General features: G+C 45.4%; 1 protein-coding gene across 4 annotated transcripts in view; it reads left to right on the top strand.

The window, feature by feature from the left end:
* Positions 1-21,404, top strand: part of brsk2a (BR serine/threonine kinase 2a) — a 545,611-nt gene that overhangs the window by 392,555 nt on the left and 131,652 nt on the right. For all 4 annotated transcript variants that reach the window (XM_046358089.1, XM_046358080.1, XM_046358106.1 and 1 more), the window contains exon 5: positions 16,858-16,974. In XM_046358089.1, coding sequence (XP_046214045.1) covers positions 16,858-16,974 — 117 coding nt within the window. The remainder of the gene's footprint in view (positions 1-16,857; positions 16,975-21,404) is intronic.

Raw genomic sequence — 21,404 nt, 5'->3', positions numbered from 1 at the left:
TGGAGAGTTAGATATTCACAACTTTCTTTCGGTTTGCTATTTCTTGGTGGCATTTTTTGGTTTTCTTCTGTGCATGATTAAGGTTATTATTTTTGTTGTGGTAGAATTAAGTATTTTGTTTTTCGTATCAAAATTACTCTGATTTTGGCGGAGATGCCGTCCCTGTCACTTCGGCATGGCTTTAGGTGTGTTACTGAAGCTACTGTCACGGTGGAGGAGTTTCTGGTCGCCGTAGGAGAGAAGGTAGGCTATGAGAATGTTGCTTATGCATCCCGGATGAATAAAGCGGTGGTGGTATTTCTTAAAGAAGAGTGTCTTGTTGATCGGATGGTTGAGCATGGCGTACTTCTTAAAGGAATGTTTATTCAAGTTATGCCACTTTTATCTCCGTGAACAAGGGTAACGATTTCAAATGTACCGCCGTTTATTCCAAATGAGCTATTGGAGCGCGAGTTATTGCGCTTTGGGAAGTTCGCCAGTTCAATTAAGATTGTCCCGTTGGGTTACAAACACCTGGCGTTGAAATAGGTAATGTCATTTCGGGGACAGGTGTTTATGTTTTTGGACTCACCGGAGCAGACTTTAGAGTTATCGTTTAAAATCAAGTATGACAATAGAATGTATGTGGCTTATTCTAGTCCGGGTAGTCAACGGTGTTTTGAGTGTGGGGATGTTGGTCATAAGCGACATGCTTGTCCAAAAAGGGATCAAGAGGGTGTATATGGTTTTAGGGGGTGACTGGAACTGTACAGTGGATTTTACTGTTGATCGCACCGCTGAAGAAACTCACCTGCGGTCAGCCACTTGCCTGTCTGGCCTATTAACTGAGTTTGAGCTTTCTGATGTGTGGAGAGTAAGAAATGCAAAAGTTAGGCAGTACACATTGTAACGTAGTTCGTCTGTTGTTTGAAGAGAGTCAGACCGAAATGCAGCGTGTAGGTTACTCATGACTTTTAATGAAGATAATGCGGTACATGAAAATATCTGAAAATACGAAAACAACAAACGAGTGAAACTAATTACAGCCTATCTGGTGACTAACACAGAGACAGGTACAATCACCCACGAAATACAACGCGCACTCAGGCTACCTAAATACGGTTCCCAATCCGAGACAACGAGAATCAGCTGACTCCAATTGGGAATCGCCTCAGGCAGCCAAGCCTAACTAGACACACCCCCAATAATACACAATCCCAATTAATACAAACCCCAATACGAAACACAACATAGAAACCCATGTCACACCCTGGCTTACCCAAACATATAACAAAAACACAAGATACAATGACCAAGGCGTGACACACATGGCTAAAGATTAATGAAGGTCGTGTCAATGCAGCAAGGTTAGACAGGTTGTTTGTATTTGAGCAATACTGTAGTAGGGTTGGAATGTGTGCCATTACTCCTGTGGGTTTCTCTGATCATCATATTGTTACTGTTGATATTTACTTGTCCTGTCCACGAAGGTCATCACCTTACTGGTGTTTTAATGTTAAATTGTTACATGATGTCATGTTTTGTGACAGGTTTTTGTTGTTGTGGGAAAAATGGAGGGTTATAAAAGGGAATTTTGAGTCCTTGAGACAATGGTGGGAGGTTGGGAAGGGTATTTTGTCAACAGTGTACTGCTCTGTCTTAAATTGAAGTTAAAGAGACTATCAAGGCCCATTGAACAGGACATCAAATCTATTGAATTGAAGCTGCTCACTCAGAACGTTTCGCTTCCCTCAAGGATATGGATGCTCCTAGTGCTTTAAAAGAAACCTAGGACAGTCGACATTTCAACGTAAACACATGGTCTGCCTTCATCTCCCTGATGGGAAGGTGATCACGGATGACATTGAAATGCGTCAACATGCCGTGGATTTCTTCTCTGCCCTCTATACGGCGGAGGATTGTGAATCTCTGTGTACTGAACAGTTGTTACACGGTCTTCCTCAATTGGGACCTGAGCAGAGAGTCACATTGGACTCTGCCATTACACTGCAAGAGCTGTCCACAGCAGTTATGCAGCTCTCAACAGGCCGAGCCCCTGGCATCGATGGTTTACCATCTGAGTTTTATAAGCACGTTTGGTGGTCTATTGGGGAGGATTTTTATGAAAGTGGTGTGTGAATCTTTTCATGAGGGTTCTCTTCCTGTATCCTGTCAACGTGCGGTGCTTTCACTGTTGCCAAGAAAGGGGGATTTGGCTCTTATAAAAAATTGGAGACCTGTTGCTTTGCTGTGCGCTGAATACAAAATTGTTTCAAATGTCTCTCAAACAGGTTGAAAGTGTATCTGGGATTGTTGATCCACAAGGATCAGTCCTACTGTGTACCTGATCGCTCTATTGTTGACAACTTGTTTCTGATAAGAGATTTTTTAGACATTTGTAAACTGTCTGATGTAAATGTGGGTTTACTTTCTTTGGATCAGGAGAAGGCTTTTGATCGTGTGGACCACCAGTACTTGTTTAAAACAATGAAAGCCTTTGGGTTTGAGGATGTTTTTTTGTCTTGGATGAATTTACTGAATGCTAGGTCCTCATGTATGGTGAAGGTGGGTGGTGGTTTGAGTTGCCCTATCCCTGTCCAAAGGGGCATCAGGCAGGGATGCCAAATTTCAGTGCAGTTATATAGTCTGGCAATTGAACCAATGCTTTGTTTTTTAAGAGCGAAGCTTACTGGTTTCTCTGTACCAGGTGTAATGTCGGCTTCAAACGGGGTCCACTCCATGGTTACCAGGGGAGCTTCAGTGGGGCAGAGATTGGATGAAGACTTTGGGGCTTTTTCTAGGCTCCGATGTCTTTCAGAAAAAGAACTGGGAGGGTGTAGCGGAGAAAGTGTGCCAGACTGTCAAGGTGGAAATGGGTGCTGCCCCAGCTGTCTGATAGGGGAAGGGTCTTGGTAGCTAATAATCTTGCTGCCTCTACCCTAGTGACACAGACTAACGATTTTGCAGCCAACAAAGGGTCTGATAAAAGAGCTTCAGAGGACCCTTGTCAATTTCTTCTGGTCTGGACAACACTGGATTAAAGCTGCAGCCCTGTACCTGCCACTGCACGAGGGTGGGCAAGGCCTGGTGGACATTTCCTCTAGAATCATGGCTTTCCGGCTCCAAGCCAGAGATTATTGTACGGAGACGGTTCTAGCTGGGTCGAAACAGCCTACATATTGATGAGGAGAGCGGGCTGTTTCGGCTTAGACAAGCACCGTTTCCTCTTAAAGCTGGAAGGGGTTGATTTGCCTGACCTGATTCCATTTTATGAGTCTGTTATGCAGGCTTGGAGAGTCCTTGTCAAGTCCCGTAAGGCCAGCACGCCACCAGGGATGTGGCTTTTGAAGAGCCTATTTTTCACAACACTGCCTTCCAGTCCCGTGTTCTGGGTTCAGCCAGCCTACATTCATACCTGTTAGGCGTGGGGTGTACCAAGCTGGGTCATTTGATGCTGAGCAGATCGTTGGAGGAGCTGGGAGAAAGAGCAGGGATCCGATCATCTCGCCTACTGAGGAAGGTCGTTGCTGAGGTCTGTGACTCCTTGCCAGTGCTTCATCTGCAGTATGTGACTGACACTTCCAATTCTGATCGGTGGAAGGAGGGTCTGGATTATGTGTTCCCTGCACTGATTGTTATGGGGGCGATGGGGGCATTCGAGGAGGATGTGGGGATGCTGCTTTCCTTCGATACCCCGGAGCTGGGGGAGTTCAAGGAGGTGGGAAAGAAGGCCATGTACAGAATATGTGTAAAGGTGTCCCATGCCTCTTCCCTGGAAGGGGTCAAATCGACGAGGTGGGCAGGTGTGCTTGGTCCAGATGCCTCTCCAAAAGGCTGTTGGCGATCTTTATACAAACTGCCTATTGATAAGAGGACAGCTGACCTCCAATGGAGGATAATACATGGAGCTATAGCCACCAACATGCATCTGGTACACCTGGACCCTACTGTTGGGGAGGGGTGTCCATTCTGTGCTGAGTCTGAATCTCTGGCACATCTGTTTTTACTGTGTCCCAGGTTGGTCAGGATGATTGAACTGATCACTGATTGGTTCTCAACGTTGGGAGAGGTTTTCTCTTCCCAACTGTATATATTTGGGGAAAAGTTCAGGTTCAGTCAAAAGGGTGTAGTTGTGTTGCTGTGTTAGGGGCAGCAAAATTACATTTACATTTACATTTAAGTCATTTAGCAGACGCTCTTATCCAGAGCGACTTACAAATTGGTGCATTCACCTTATGACATCCAGTGGAACAGTCACTTTACAATAGTGCATCTAAATCTTAAAGGGGGGGGTGAGAGGGATTACTTATCCTATCCTAGGTATTCGTTAAAGAGGTGGGGTTTCTGGTGTCTCAGGAAGGTGGTGATTGACTCCGCTGTCCTGGCGTCGTGAGGGAGTTTGTTCTACCATTGGGGGGCCAGAGCAGCAAACAGTTTTGACTGGGCTGAGCGGGTACTGTACTTCCTCAGTGGTAGGGAGGCGAGCAGGCCAGAGGTGGATGAATGCAGTGCCCTTGTTTGGGTGTAGGGCCTGATCAGAGCCTGGAGGTACTGAGGTGCCGTTCCCCTCACAGCTCCGTAGGCAAGCACCATGGTCTTGTAGCGGATGCGAGCTTCAACTGGAAGCCAGTGGAGAGAACGGAGGAGCGGGGTGACGTGAGAGAACTTGGGAAGGTTGAACACCAGATGGGCTGCGGCGTTCTGGATGAGTTGAAGGGGTTTAATGGCACAGGCAGGGAGCCCAGCCAACAGCGAGTTGCAGTAATCCAGACGGGAGATGACAAGTGCCTGGATTAGGACCTGTGCCGCTTCCTGTGTGAGGCAGGGTCGTACTCTGCGGATGTTGTAGAGCATGAACCTACAGGAACGGGCCACCGCCTTGATGTTGGTTGAGAACGACAGGGTGTTGTCCAGGATCACGCCAAGGATCACGCGCTCTGGGAGGAGGACACAATGGAGTTGTCAACCGTGATGGCGAGATCATGGAACGGGCAGTCCTTCCCCGGGAGGAAGAGCAGCTCCGTCTTGCCGAGGTTCAGCTTGAGGTGGTGATCCGTCATCCACACTGATATGTCTGCCAGACATGCAGAGATGCGATTCGCCACCTGGACATCAGAAGGGGGAAAGGAGAAGATTAGTTGTGTGTCGTCTGCATAGCAATGATAGGAGAGACCATGTGAGGTTATGACAGAGCCAAGTGACTTGGTGTATAGCGAGAATAGGAGAGGGCCTAGAACAGAGCCCTGGGGGACACCAGTGGTGAGAGCGCGTGGTGAGGAGACAGATTCTTGCCACGTCACCTGGTAGGAGCGACCTGTCAGGTAGGACGCAATCCAAGCGTGGGCCGCGCCGGAGATGCCCAACTCGGAGAGGGTGGAGAGGAGGATCTGATGGTTCACAGTATCGAAGGCAGCCGATAGATCTAGAAGGATGAGAGCAGAGGAGAGAGAGTTAGCTTTAGCAGTGCGGAGCGCCTCCGTGATACAGAGGAGAGCAGTCTCAGTTGAATGACTAGTCTTGAAACCTGACTGATTTGGATCAAGAAGGTCATTCAGAGAGAGATAGCGGGAGAGCTGGCCAAGGACGGCACGTTCAAGAGTTTTGGAGAGAAAAGAAAGAAGGGATACTGGTCTGTAATTGTTGACATCGGAGGGATCGAGTGTAGGTTTTTTCAGAAGGGGTGCAACTCTCGCTCTCTTGAAGACGGAAGGGACGTAGCCAGCGGTCAGGGATGAGTTGATGAGCGAGGTGAGGTAAGGGAGAAGGTCTCCGGAAATGGTCTGGAGAAGAGAGGAGGGGATAGGGTCAAGCGGGCAGGTTGTTGGGCGGCCGGCCGTCACAAGACGCGAGATTTCATCTGGAGAGAGAGGGGAGAAAGAGGTCAGAGCACAGGGTAGGGCAGTGTGAGCAGAACCAGCTGTGTCGTTTGACTTAGCAAACGAGGATCGGATGTCGTCAACCTTCTTTTCAAAATGGTTGACGAAGTCATCTGCAGAGAGGGAGGAGGGGGGAGGGGGAGGAGGATTCAGGAGGGAGGAGAAGGTGGCAAAGAGCATCCTAGGGTTAGAGGCAGATGCTTGGAATTTAGCGTGGTAGAAAGTGGCTTTAGCAGCAGAGACAGAGGAGGAAAATGTAGAGAGGAGGGAGTGAAAGGATGCCAGGTCCGCAGGGAGGCGAGTTTTCCTCCATTTCCGCTCGGCTGCCCGGAGCCCTGTTCTGTGAGCTCGCAATGAGTCATCGAGCCACGGAGCGGGAGGGGAGGACCGAGCCGGCCTGGAGGATAGGGGACATAGAGAGTCAAAGGATGCAGAGAGGGAGGAGAGGAGGGTTGAGGAGGCAGAATCAGGAGATAGGTTGGAGAAGGTTTGAGCGGAGGGAAGAGATGATAGGATGGAAGAGGAGAGAGTAGCGGGGGAGAGAGAGCGAAGGTTGGGACGGCGCGATACCATCCGAGTAGGGGCAGTGTGGGAGGTGTTGGATGAGAGCGAGAGGGAAAAGGATACAAGGTAGTGGTCGGAGACTTGGAGGGGAGTTGCAATGAGGTTAGTGGAAGAACAGCATCTAGTAAAGATGAGGTCGAGCGTATTGCCTGCCTTGTGAGTAGAGGGGGAAGGTGAGAGAGTGAGGTCAAAAGAGGAGAGGAGTGGAAAGAAGGAGGTAGAGAGGAATGAGTCAAAGGTAGACGTGGGGAGGTTAAAGTCGCCCAGAACTGTGAGAGGTGAGCCGTCCTCAGGAAAGGAGCTTATCAAGGCATCAAGCTCATTGATGAACTCTCCGAGGGAACCTGGAGGGCGATAAATGATAAGGATGTTAAGCTTGAAAGGGCTGGTAACTGTGACAGCATGGAATTCAAAGGAGGCGATAGACAGATGGGTAAGGGGAGAAAGAGAGAATGACCACTTGGGAGAGATGAGGATCCCGGTGCCACCACCCCGCTGACCAGAAGCTCTCGGGGTGTGCGAGAACACGTGGGCGGACGAAGAGAGAGCAGTAGGAGTAGCAGTGTTGTCTGTGGTGATCCATGTTTCCGTCAGTGCCAAGAAGTCGAGGGACTGGAGGGAGGCATAGGCTGAGATGAAGTCTGCCTTGTTGACCGCAGATTGGCAGTTCCAGAGGCTACCGGAGACCTGGAACTCCACGTGGGTCGTGCGCGCTGGGACCACCAGATTAGGGTGGCCGCGGCCACGCGGTGTGGAGCGTTTCTATGGTCTGTGCAGAGAGGAGAGAACAGGGATAAACAGACACATAGTTGACAGGCTACAGAAGAGGCTACGCTAATGCAAAGGAGATTGGAATGACAAGTGGACTACACATCTCGAATGTTCAGAAAGTTAAGCTTACGTAGCAAGAATCTTATTGACTAAAATGATTAAAATGATACAGTACTGCTGAAGTAGGCTAGCTGGCAGTGGGTGCGTTGTTGACACTACACTAATCAAGTCGTTCCGTTGAGTGTAATAGTTTCTGCAGTTCTGCTATTCGGGGGCTAGCTGGCTAGCTAGTAGTGTTGTTTACGTTACGTTGCGTTAAAAGAACGACAATAGCTGGCTAGCTAACCTAGAAAATCGCTCTAGACTACACAGTTATCTTTGATACAAAGACGGCTATGTAGCTAGCTATGTAGCTGGCTACGATCAAACAAATCAAACCGTTGTACTGTAATGAAATGAAATGAAAATGAAAATTAGCGATATGAAAGACCCGAAAGAACAGTATTCGGGAACAGGGGTCTGTGGATGTGGTGGGAATGTTGGAGGGAATGTTGGCGGCGAGACTAAGGGTTGAGTTTGCCTATTATCTTCCTTCTTCCAGAATGCCTGTTAGGGCATCAAGGTGGAACACATGGAGGATGAGTGGTGGTTGAATTGAGAGATGCCAGGGAGGGAAGTTAGAGGGGTTATTGTAGAGGAGGAGGGAAGATGGAGTTGGTAATTGGATTTTGTGTAAATTGGAGTACAAGGACAGGTTGGGAGTCTGGTTGTGTGGAGGAATGGGGAGAGGGCAAGGACAGGTTACATGGAAGAGATGATGAGGAAGGGATCCTCTGCACAGAGCACAAAACAAGACAGAGAGAAGGGCTGAAGATTAACCAAATGTATCAATAAAAAAGGAAGTAGCCTAATTTATTAAATTACCACAATGATGATACTGCCCAGTGGCACACAGTGACATTGAAACACCAAACAACTCTAGCTGTAACTGCAAGCTTAGGTCCACTTTCATTGCTTCCATTTGATTTTAACACAAGAGAAGAGTCTATCCTGGTCCCAGATCTATTAGTGCTGTCATGCCAACTCAGTGTGACATGGACCATGCACAAACAGATCTGGAACCAGGCTAAAGAGTCTTGCCACTTGTTCACTCAATCTCCTGCTCCCCTGACAGCTCATCCTCCTGTTTATACTGAGTCTTTGTGGAGAGGCTTTTGATAGCTCATCTCATTCCCTCTAATCAAACTCTGATTCCCTCTACATTGAAAAGAGAGCCGGTGTGGCATGCACTGTATACAGGAAGGCTTCAGTCAGACAACTAGCGCTAGGATTGCAAAATTCTGGTAACTTTACCAACATTACTAGGTTTTCCAGAAATCCTTGTTTGAGGATTCAGGATTTCCTGCTTGTTCCCTCCTAATTGCGTGAATCTTCCAACCAGGATTTCTGGAAAACCTGGGAATTTTGGTAAAGTTCCAAGAATTTTGCAACCCTAGAAGCACGCTGACTGATTGATCTGACTAGCTGGCTGGAGGTCCTCTTAAGCAAGATAGTGCTTTGAAGATTGGCTAATATTGTGGGTTAAATGGTTCAATATCAATTCAGAAAAAAATAAACGTCCGGTCTTTCAAAGTTCATTCGTAAAAATCCAAATAACTTCACAGATCTTCATTGTGATGCATGCATGTTCAATGACCCATAAACAATTAATGAACATGCACCTGTGGAACGGTTGTTAAGACAGCCTACAGATGGTAGGCAAATTAAGGTCACAGTTATGAAAACTTAGGACACTAAAGAGTCCTTTCTACTGACTCTGGAAAAACACCAAAATAAATATGCCCAGGGTCCCTGCTCATCTGCGTGAACGTGCCTTAGGCATGCTGCAACGAGGCATGAGGACTGCAGATGTGACCAGGGCAATAAATTGCAATGTCCGTACTGTGACTCCTAAGACAGCGCTACATGGGTTGCTGGTATGAAAGACAAACACCCTACACATCGTGCCAATAGAGTTAAACCACCTGGTGGGATTTGTGAAATGACTCCTAGCCAACTAGCTCTCACAGTCTCATGCCAGAATTAGACCTTCATCTACGTTTCTCAAACATAACATTTCAAAATGCTTAAAGTTAAGTTTGGGCTTGAACTCCGAAATCTTAAGGTAATGTTTGGTTTGGGCTTATCAAAAACAACGTTCTATCGCTGGATTTGAACTTGCCACTTTTGGAATCAGAGGCAGGTGCTTGTTCCCATCCGCCCTCCCCGTCGACAACCGAAACCTACTTTAAGGCAACAGCACTCCCTGTTGCCCATAGGGGCCATTTTCCACATCATCTCCCAATGTCCTCAGACATGGATGGACGTCGAATACTGACTTGTATCAAGGGTGACCTGGCTGCATATAGCGAGGATCGCTACAACATGTACCAATGTTAGGCTAATCCCATGTAAATCATATAGCCTCATATAGCTATGCTTACTACAAGCCAGCTGAGGATTCTTATAACAATAGAATATTGGTTATATTGGTTAGAACAGAAATGTAACACCCCCAGATATACACACACATTGAGAGGCACAGGGTCAGCAGCAGTGCAGCACCCCTGGATGGAGAGTAATTGTGGGGGGTTAAGTGCTTTGCTCAGGGGCACAACGGCAGGAGATGGTACATGGGATCAGAGACTTGCAGCATCCCAGCTGCCATTTCAGTTCCATTCCCATCAACATTGCTCTAAGCTGCAGCGGCATGTGAACCTAGCAAAACCTAGAAAACTCATCAAGAGGTTTGGATCTCTTGGCGGGGTGGCTTTAAGGGTTGGTTTGACAGTCATTTGGCCTGGGTTTGAGTCCCAATTGGGAGTACCCGGGAATTCATTGTCGGCCTTTCTAGAACATTTACATTCCTCGTTTGCTAAGTCAAACGACACCGCTGGTTCTGCTCACACTGCCCTACCCTGTGCTCTGACCTCTTTCTCCCCTCTCTCTCCAGATGAAATCTCGCGTCTTGTGACGGCCGGCCGCCCATCAACCTGCCCGCTTGACCCTATCCCCTCCCCTCTTCTCCAGACCATTTCCGGAGACCTTCTCCCTTACCTCACCTCGCTCATCAACTCATCACTGACCGCTGGCTACGTCCCTTCCGTCTTCAAGAGAGCGAGAGTTGCACCCCTTCTGAAAAAACCTACACTCGATCCCTCCGATGTCAACAATTTACAGACCAGTATCCCTTCTTTCTTTTCTCTCCAAAACTCTTGAACGTGCCGTCCTTGGCCAGCTCTCCCGCTATCTCTCTCTGAATGACCTTCTTGATCCAAATCAGTCAGGTTTCAAGACTAGTCATTCAACTGAGACTGCTCTCCTCTGTATCACAGAGGCGCTCCGCACTGCTAAAGCTAACTCTCTCTCCTCTGCTCTCATCCTTCTAGATCTATCGGCTGCCTTCGATACTGTGAACCATCAGATCCTCCTCTCCACCCTCTCCGAGTTGGGCATCTCCGGCGCGGCCCACGCTTGGATTGCGTCCTACCTGACAGGTCGCTTCTACCAGGTGGCGTGGCGAGAATCTGTCTCCTCACCACGCGCTCTCACCACTGGTGTTCCCCAGGGCTCTGTTCTAGGCCCTCTCCTATTCTCGCTATACACCAAGTCACTTGGCTCTGTCATAACCTCACATGGTCTCTCCTATCATTGCTATGCAGACGACACACAACTAATCTTCTCCTTTCCCCCTTCTGATGACCAGGTGGCGAATCGCATCTCTGCATGTCTGGCAGACATATCAGTGTGGATGACGGATCACCACCTCAAGCTGAACCTCGGCAAGACGGAGCTGCTCTTCCTCCCGGGGAAGGACTGCCCGTTCCATGATCTCGCCATCACGGTTGACAACTCCATTGTGTCCTCCTCCCAGAGCGCTAAGAACCTTGGTGTGATCCTGGACAACACCCTGTCGTTCTCAACCAACATCAAGGCGGTGGCCCGTTCCTGTAGGTTCATGCTCTACAACATCCGCAGAGTACGACCCTGCCTCACACAGGAAGCGGCGCAGGTCCTAATCCAGGCACTTGTCATCTCCCGTCTGGATTACTGCAACTCGCTGTTGGCTGGGCTCCCTGCCTGTGCCATTAAACCCCTTCAACTCATCCAGAACACCGCAGCCCGTCTGGTGTTCAACCTTCCCAAGTTCTCTCACGTCACCCCGCTCCTCCGTTCTCTCCACTGGCTTCCAGTTGAAGCTCGCATCCGCTACAAGACCATGCTGCTTGCCTACGGAGCTGTGAGGGGAACGGCACCTCAGTACCTCCAGGCTCTGATCAGGCCCTACACCCAAACAAGGGCACTGCGTTCATCCACCTCTGGCCTGCTTGCCTCCCTACCACTGAGGAAGTACAGCTCCCGGTCAGCCCAGTCAAAGCTGTTCGCTGCTCTGGCCCCCCAATGGTGGAACAAACACCCTCACGACGCCAGGACAGCGGAGTCAATCACCACCTTCCGGAGACACCTGAAACCCCACCTCTTTAAGGAATACCTAGGATAGGATAAGTACCCCCCCCCCTTTAAGATTTAGATGCACTATTGTAAAGTGACTGTTCCACTGGATGTCATAAGGTGAATGCACCAATTTGTAAGTCGCTCTGGATAAGAGCGTCTGCTAAATGACTTAAATGTAAATGTAATGTAGAACACCTGATCCCATAGGATCAGAGGTGAGCAGACTTGGTTTGAGATTTAGATCCCTAATACTTGCGTCATATTCCCACTAAAATTTGCTGTGTGAGGGAGATTATAGTAGTAGAGGTGCTCTAATGTGTCAGGGAGACTTTAATTACCGATTATGGGATGTCAGTGTCCTGACTGATAATACAACGCCCACATGCAATTTGTCCAGTCTTGGGATAGATCTGTCTTTAGGCCTGTTTTATTGCAATGTAGATGGTGTGTGTGTGTGCTCATGTTAGACTTCTGTGAGGACAACTTCACCGCATCAAAGGGACGATGGACGGGGCCATGTACTGTGTATCGTTTGTGTTGGGGAAACAGGTAGGTATACCATTTTACAGCATGATATAGAGGGTGTTCATGCAGGCAACGTTGACTATTCAGGTTTTTACAGTGTTGTTTAGTCTCTGTTTGTCTGATTAGGGTGGGTACTAAAGTCTATTTAGATTTGTAGTATATCACTTACAGTGAGGGAAAAAAGTATTTGATCCCCTGCTGATTTTGTACATTTGCCCACTGACAAAGAAATTATCAGTCTATAATTTTAATGGTAGGTTTATTTGAACAGTGAGAGACAGAATAATAATAAAAAAATCCAGAAAAACACGTCAACACTGTTAAAAATAGATTTTCATTTGAATGAGGCAAATAAGTATTTGACCCCCTCACAATCAGAAAGGTTTATGGCTCCCAGCTGTCTTTTATACAGGTAATGACCTGAGATTAGTAGCACACTCTTAAAGGGAGTGCTCCTAATCTCAGTTTGTTACTTGTATAAAAGACACCTGTCCACAGAAGCAATCAATCAATCAGATTCCAAACTCTCCACCATGGCCAAGACCAAAGAGCTCTCCAAGGATGTCAGGGACAAGATTGTAGACCGACACAAGGCTGGAATGGGCTACAAGACCATCGCCAAGCAGCTTGGTGAGAAGGTGACAACAGTTGGTGCGATTATTCGCAAATGGAAGAGACACAAAAGAACTGTCAATCTCCCTCAGCCTGGGCTCCATGCAAGATCTCACCTTGTGGAGTTGCAATGATCATGAGAACAGTGAGGAATCAGCCCAGAACTACACGGGAGGATCTTGTCAATGATCTCAAGGCAGCTGGGACCATAGTCACCAAGAAAACAATTGGTAATACACTACTCCGTGAAGGACTGAAATCCTGCAGAGCCCACAAGGTCCCCCTGCTCAAGAAAGCACATTTACATGCCCGTCTGAAGTTTGCCAATGAACATCTGAATGATTCAGAGGACAACTAGGTGAAAGTATTGTGGTCAGATGAGACCAAAATGGAGCTCTTTGGTATCAACTCAACTCACTGTGTTTGGAGGAGAAGGAATGCTGCCTATGACCCCAAGAACACCATCCCCACCGTCAAACATGGATGTGGAAACATTATGTTTTGGGAGTGTTTTTCTGCTAAGGGGACAGGACAACTTCACCGCATCAAACGGACGATGGACGGGGCCATGTACTGTCAAATCTTGGGTGAGAATCTCCTTCCCTCAGCCATTGAAAATGGGTCGTAGATGGATATTCCAGCAGGACAATGATCCAAAACACACAGCCAAGGCAACAAAGGAGTGGCTCAAGGAGAAGCACATTAAGGTCCTGGAGTGGCCTAGCCAGTCTCCAGACCTTAATCCCATAAATATGTGGAGGGAGCTGAAGGTTCGAGTTGCCAAACGTCAGCCTCGAAACATTAATGACTTGGAGAAAATCTGCAAAGAGGAGTGGGACAAAATCCCTCCTGAGATGTGTGCAAACCTGGTGGCCAAAACCAAGAAACATCTGACCTCTGACTGAGTACTAAGTCATGTTTTGCAGAGGGGTCAAATACTTATTTCCCTAATTAAAATGAAAATCAATTTATAACATTTTTGACAAGCTTTTTTCTGATTTTTTTTGTTGTTATTCTGTCTCTCACTATTCAAATAAACCTACCATTAAAATTATAGACTGATCATTTCTTTGTTAGCGGACAAACGTACAAAATCAGCAGGGGATCAAATACTTTTTTTCCCCTCACCGTACAGATGCAGTAAAGATTGAAGGGTATTCTTACTTTTAAAACACATTTAACATTATGTTCAGTCTAGGCTGTTATTGACACATATAGCTTACAATAATAATCTGCTGTAAACAAAACAACCAATCACTCTCAAATCTTTGACTTCAATTGCTGAAAATAAGATATTAAACTGTATGGGTATTACAATGTTATTTCCATTACAAAGTATTTGAACTATGCAATATAAAACCGACTATCATAATCCGACTATCATAATACACCAAATAGATAAATAAAAACAGATGAGCTGTGCTACAACTCTGGTTTTATGAATGAAGCATGATCTAGCTAACACAGAACGTTCCTGTAATGTTCCCTAAAAGTTGTCCTTTGGTTGAAGAAAAAAGGTTCCCTGACTGTTCTTGGAATGATAATGTGTTAGCTGGGAAAAGTTCTGGCAGCAGAATGAATCCCCTCGAGGATTCACCCCAGCCAGAAATTATGTCATAGGAGGTTAAACGTCCATTTTGATGAGCCACTCTTCAAAGAGATTTGTCAGGCAGTCATGGCAGCCATTGTTGCTCCCTCTATCATTAGCCCAGGGAAAGATTAAAGCGCTTCCATGACACCCTGACATCCTGTCCTGTGGCAGTATCTCTCACCATCTCTCTGATCTCGGCAAAGATACATATCTGTTTAATGTATCGAGACCAGCCTAGACAAAGAGAGAGAGGGAGAGAAAGAGAGAGAGAGTGTGTGTGTGCGTGCACATGCGTGCTTGCGTTTGCATGGGCCTGTGTTTGTGCTTGAGTGTGTTTTGTGCATGTGCCACACACATATAGTCAGACAGCTCTCAGCTGTGGCTTGGCAGACATCCTCACAGCAGCACAGTATGATGTCGTGTCGGGAAAAATGCTAACCAGGAATAGATGCTAAAAGGATTATCAAGAAACGGCTCACTGCCTTTGAAAGTTCTCACATCAAAATGTCTCTTTAACCTCAAGATCACATCATCCAACACTGTGGCCACTCAATCCCAGTTGTAAAGGGGTTCAACGTCTGCTGCTCTTCATATCTACTTACACGGAGTATACAAAACATTTCGATCACCTGCTCTTTCCATGACAGAGACTGACCTGGTGAATCCAGGTGAAAGCTAAGATCCCTTATTAATATCACGTGTTAAATCCACGTCAATCAGTGTAGATGAAGAGTAGGAGAGAGGTTAAAGAAGGAATTTAAGCCTTTGCGGGGGGTGTAAAGTACTTAAGTAACAATACTTGAAAGTACTACTTAAGTCGTTTTTTGGAGTATCTGCACTGTACTTTACTATTTATATTTTTGACAACTTTTACTTCACTACATTCCTAAATAAAATATTGTCCTTTTTACTCCATACATTTTACCTCACAATCCAAAGTATTCTTTACATTTAGAATTCTTAGCAGGACAGGAAAATTGTGAAATTTTCACACTTATCAAGACAACACGTTGTCATCCCTACTGCCTATGGTCTGGCAGGCTCACTAAACACAAATGCATCTTTTGTAAATAGTATCGGAGTGTTGGAGTATGCCCCTGGCCATCCATACATTTTAAAAACAAGAAAATGTTGTTGTCTGCTTTGCTAAATATAAGGAATTTGAAATGATTTATACTTTTACTAATACTTTTGATACTTAAGTATATTTTAGCAATTACATTGACTTTTGATACTTAAGTATATTTAAAACCGAATACTTTTAGACTTTTACTCAAGTACTATTTTACTGGGTAACTTTCACTTTTACTTGAGTAACGTTCTATTAAAATGTATCTATACTTTTACTCAAGCATGACAATAGGACACTTTTTCCACCACTGAGCCTTGAGACAATTGAGACATGCATTGTGTATGTGTGCAATTCAGAGGGCAAGACAAAAGATTTAAGTGCCTTTGAATGGGGTATGCTAGTAGGTGCTATGCGCACAGGTTTGTGTCAAGAACTGCAACGTTTCTGGATTTTGCACACTGAACATTTTCCTGCGTGTATCAAGTATGGTCCACCACCCACATGACATCCAGCCAACTTGACACAACTGTGGGAAGCATTGGAGTCTCTCTCGCTGTCTGTCTTAAGGCCTGTTCAGAGATGAGCAAGAGGGACACAGCAGCTGTATGCTCGGTCGTCTCCCACACCAGGATTGTAGTATTCAGTAGGAACGACTTGGGCTGAAAACAGGAGGTACCTAGCTGAATTGTCCAATAAGTGATGTTTGTTTTTCGTTTCCATTACAAAACATTTTGCTATGGGGCAAAATGTTTTATTACGGTGTGCACTAAATTCAAATTGCTTAAAAGTGCATCCCTCACTAGCTCTTCGCTGAACAAGTCACTGTTTAGACATGGTTTTTGCCTGTTCACTCATTTCTAACCGGTGATTACTTTAGTAGTAGTGGAAGGTTTCATTGGTTTCTCGTACTCATGGACTGAATTTGCTTGGCTACTCCAGGCTCCTTGCTCCGGGCAAACGCAACGCAAAGCCACGCTCACAATGTATCTGGATCTGAGTACCTCCCAGAACCTTCACTGAATGTGAATACATTCACGGCCGTCTGATTGGTCCAGAAACTGATGGGTTGGGCCAGAATACACGTGGGTAAAGCGGTGGTTTGAAAATTCATCGTTGGCATTGATACTCGATGATTGATTGACGATTCAATCACTGATTACTTTGTTTTGTACGATGCCCCTTGTCACCACAAACAACTTCAATGATAGCATTCGTGTATGTCTGTGTGTGTGTGCACTAATCCATAGGATGTTTGATTAATGCCAAAGCTAAAACATCATTGGCTCATACTCAATGTATTGTACATTTGCTAACCATTTGCTTTCTCTCACTCTGTCTCCCTTCCTGTCCTTCGTCCCCTCTCTCCCTCCCAGCCACAGAGATTTGAAGCCAGAGAACCTGTTGTTAGATGAGAAGAACAACATCAGGGTAGCAGACTTTGGCATGGCCTCTCTACAGGTTGGCGACAGTCTGCTGGAGACCAGCTGTGGGTGAGTACCGAATAAAATGTTAGTACAGGAGTATAAGGACAGAGCATCACAGGAGTCTAAAACAATTGAAAACAAAAATGTCATTTTAAGTGATAAGTAGACATTGGTCTGAAGCCGGAAAGGAAATTCACATGAGCACCACAGTGCCTACATCACCCATGCTCTACCAAGGTTTTCCAGCACACAGTTTTGACATACTATAGTAGCTACGTGTGTATGCTGGTCTATTGTAGTTCAAACAATGTGTATGTTGCTTAGGACTCAAACCTTCTCAAACATTGTAATGGCTTTCGTAGGTGGAAGAAGGTGTGGACCAAAGTGCAGCGTGGTACGGGTTCATGATTTTAATAATGGAACACTGAAATACAAAACAACATATAAAAAAAAACGAAACAGTCTTGTAAGGTGCAGAAAAACACTAAACAGAAAATTAAACGCCCACAACCAAAATGGGGAAAACAGGCTACCTAAGTATGATTCTCAATCAGAGACAACGAACGACACCTGCCTCTGATTGAGAACCATACCAGGCCAAACACATAAACACAACATAGAAAAAAGAACATAGACTACCCACCCCAACTCACGCCCTGACCAAACTAACACAAAGACATAATAAAGGAACTAAGGTCAGAACATGACAAACATATTATACTCAATTGGGGCAACTCCCACAATATTGTGATTTGTGCTGCATAGAAGTTAAAATATTGGATTCTTCACACAATAATCCCATTCCACTACTTTTAAGATAAGACCATCATGCTTGATTGAGTGAGCGGTTTTGTCTTGTAGTAATGTGGCTCTTCACTGTATTTCCTTAAACTTTTTAAATTTAGCACTACACGTCCTTGAGAAGAAAATAAAAAAATACATATTTTTGGGGTCAGCAGGTGCCCAATATAATCCCAGGTTGTGGTTGATTGGACACAGTCACTCATACATTACCAGTCAAAAGTTTGCACACACCTACTCATTCAAGGGTTGTTCTTTATTGGTATTATTTTCTACATTGTAGAATAATAGGGAAGACATCAAAACTAACACATATGGAATCGCCAAAAAAGTGTTAAACAAATCAAAATATATTTAACATTTTAGATTCTTCAAAGTAGCCAACCTTTGCCTTGATGACAGATTTGCACACTCTTGGCATTTTCTCAACCAGCTTCATGAGGTACTCACCTGGAATGCATTTCAATTAACAGGTGTTCCTTGTTAAACGTTAATTTGTGGAATTTCTTTCCTTCTTAATGCGTTTGAGCCAATCAGTTGTGTTTTGACAAGGTAGGAGTGATAACCAAGTCCATATTATTGCAAGAACAGCTCAAATAAACAAAGATAAATTACTGTCCATCATTGTTAAGACATGAAGGTCAGTCAAATCGGAAAATGTCAAACTTTGAATGTTTCTTCAAATGCAGTTGCAAAAACCACTAAGCGTTATGATGAAACTCGCTCTCATGAGGACCACCGCCACAGGAAAGGAAGATCCAGAGTTACCTCTGCTGCAGAGGATAAGTTCATTAGAATTACCAGCGTCAGATTGCAACCCAAATAAATGTTTCACAAATTTCAAGAAACAGACACATCTCAACCTCAACTGTTCAGAGGACACTGCGTGAATCAGGCCTTCATGGTTGAAATTCTGCAAAGAAACCACTACTAATCTTTGTGACAAATTATACCAATCAATCCAAACTGTGCAGTGGCCAATTAATGAATGGACAGAGACATCTGTTACAAAACAACAAAAAGTTGAATGACATTCGGAGATTGTCATGCCATGATATTGAATTGCCCAAAGTCGGTATACTTTATTTATCATTTGTGTGGTTGGCACAGAACCCTGTTGGTGGAAAATCCATTGCATATATTTTATATAACTGTAAACATGGTATAAAAATGTTGAAAATCTGATATCCCCCTAGCTGATCATTGTCTGCAGCTAGCTCTGATTGTAATGTAATGAAACAAGCAGGGAGTGTGGGTGTCGGCGAACCCTTAACATTCTGGCCCGTAGCCCTGCGTGGCATCGACTGTGCCGCGAAAGTATCCGCGTTTATAAACCCAATAAATGTGCCTAATCATAGTCACATAATTTGCCATAGTGTATTGTTGATTTCGGGCCAGATAGCACTGCATTTGGCTTTGTATTTGTGATCCCAATAGATAAGGCAGTTGTGTTTTTACAATACTGTAATGTGTTGGTCCCGTGTAAGATGCCCCTATGTTTTTTTGTTTGTTCATTTGCGTTGTTTGTAACTTATTTTGTAAACTTATTTTGTACATCAATCAATCAATCAAAAAATATCTATAGAGCCCTTCTTACATAATCTGATGTCACAAAGTGCTGTACAGAAACCCAGCCTAAAACCCCAAACAGCAAGCAATGCAGTTGTAGAAGCACGGTGGCCAGGTAAAACTCCATAGAAAGGCCGGAACCTAGGAAGAAGCCTAGAGAGGAACCAGGCTATGACGGGTGGCCAGTCCTCTTCTGGCTGTGCCGGGTGGAGATTATAACAGAACATGGTCAAGATGTTCAAATGTTCATAGATAATCACAGTGGTTGTAGAGGGTGCAACAGGTCAGCACCTCAGGAGTAAATGTCAGTTGGCTTTTCATAGCCGATCTTTCAGAGTATTTCTACCGCTCGTGCTGTCACTAGAGAGTTGAAAACAGCAGGTCTGGGAAAATGTACCGCGTCCGGTGAACAGGTCAGCCACAGACAGAACAATTGAAACTGGAGCAGCAGCATGACCAGGTGGACTGGGGACAGCAATGAGTCATTAGGCCAGGTAGTCCTGAGGCATTATCCAAGGGCTCAGGTCCTCCGAGAGAAAGAAAGAGAGAGAGAGAATAAGAGAGAGCATACTTAAATTCATACAGGACACCGGATAAGACAGGAGAAATACTCCAGATATAACAGACTGACCATAGCCCCCCGACACAAACTATTGCAGCATAATTACAGGAGGCTGAGACAGGAGGGGTCGGGAGACACTGTAGCCCCGTCCGACGATACCCCCAGACAGGGCCAAACAGCCAGGATATAACCCCACCCACTTTGCCACTTTGTCAAAGCACAGCCCACACCACTAGAGGAATATATTTTACCACCAACTTACCAACTTACTAACAAGGCCAAGTATAGCCCACGAAGATCTCCCCCACGGCACGAACCCAAGGGGGGCGCCAACCCGGACAGGAAGATCACATTAGTGACTTAACCCACTCAAGTGACGAACCCCACCTAGGGACGGCATGGAAGAGCACCAGTAAGCCAGTTACTCAGCCCCTGTAATAGGGTTTGAGGCAGAGAATCGCAGTGGAGAGAGGGGAACCGGCCAGGCAGAGACAGCAAGGGCGGTTCGTTGCTCCAGTGCCTTTCCGTTCACCTTCACACTTCTGGGCCAGACTGCACTCAATCATACGACCTACTAAGGAGATGAGTCTTCAATGAGACTTAAGGGTTGAGACCAAGTCTGCATCTCTCACATGGATAGGCAGACCATTCCATAAAAATGGAGGTCTATAGGAGAAAGCTCTGCCTCCAGTCATTTGCTTAGAAATTCTAGTGACAGTAAGGATGCCTGCATCTTGTGACCATAGCGTACATGTAGGTATATACAGCAGGACCAAAAAAAAAGATGGGTAGGAAAAAGCTCATGTAATGCTTTGTAGGTTAGCAGTAAGACCTTGAAATCAGCACTAGCCTTAACAGGAAACAGTGTAGAGAGGCTAGCACTGGGATAATATGATCACATTTTTTGGTTCTAGTGGTGTTTAGCACTAACTGAAGTTTCTTTAGTGCTTTATCCGGGTAGCCGGAAGGTAGAGCATTGCAGTAGTCTCACCTAGAAGTGGCAAAAGCATGGATTAATTTTTCTGCATCATTTTTGGACAGAAAGTTTCTGATTTTTGCAATGTTACGTATATAGAAAAAAGCTGTCCTTGGAACAGTCTTGATATGTTCGTAAAAAGAGAGATTAGGGTCCAGAGTAATGCCGAGGTCCTTCACAGTTTTATTTGAGACAACTATACAACCATCAAGATGAATTGTCAGATTTAACAGAAGATCTCTTTGTTTCTTGGAACCTAGAACTAGCATCTCTGTTTTGTCTAAGTTTAAAAGTAGAACGTTTGCCACCATCCACTTACTTATGTCTTAAACACAGGCTTCCAGAGATGGCAAGTTTGGGGCTTCACCATGTTTCATCAGAAAGTATAGCGGTGTGTCGCCCGCATAGCAGTGAAAGTTAGCATTATGTTTCCGATTGACATCACAGAGGTAAAATATATGGTGAAAACAATAGTGGTCCTAAAACGTAGCCTTGAGGAACACCGAAATGTACAGTTGATTTGTCAGAGGACAAACCATTCACAGAGACAAACTGATATCTTTCCGACAGATAAGATCTAAACCAAGC

Source organism: Oncorhynchus gorbuscha, linkage group LG01 (assembly GCF_021184085.1).
Source record: "Oncorhynchus gorbuscha isolate QuinsamMale2020 ecotype Even-year linkage group LG01, OgorEven_v1.0, whole genome shotgun sequence".
NCBI classification, from domain to species: Eukaryota; Metazoa; Chordata; class Actinopteri; order Salmoniformes; family Salmonidae; genus Oncorhynchus; species Oncorhynchus gorbuscha.
The sequence above is the reverse complement of the archived record's forward strand: the minus strand, read 5'-3'. Positions and strand labels throughout refer to the sequence as shown.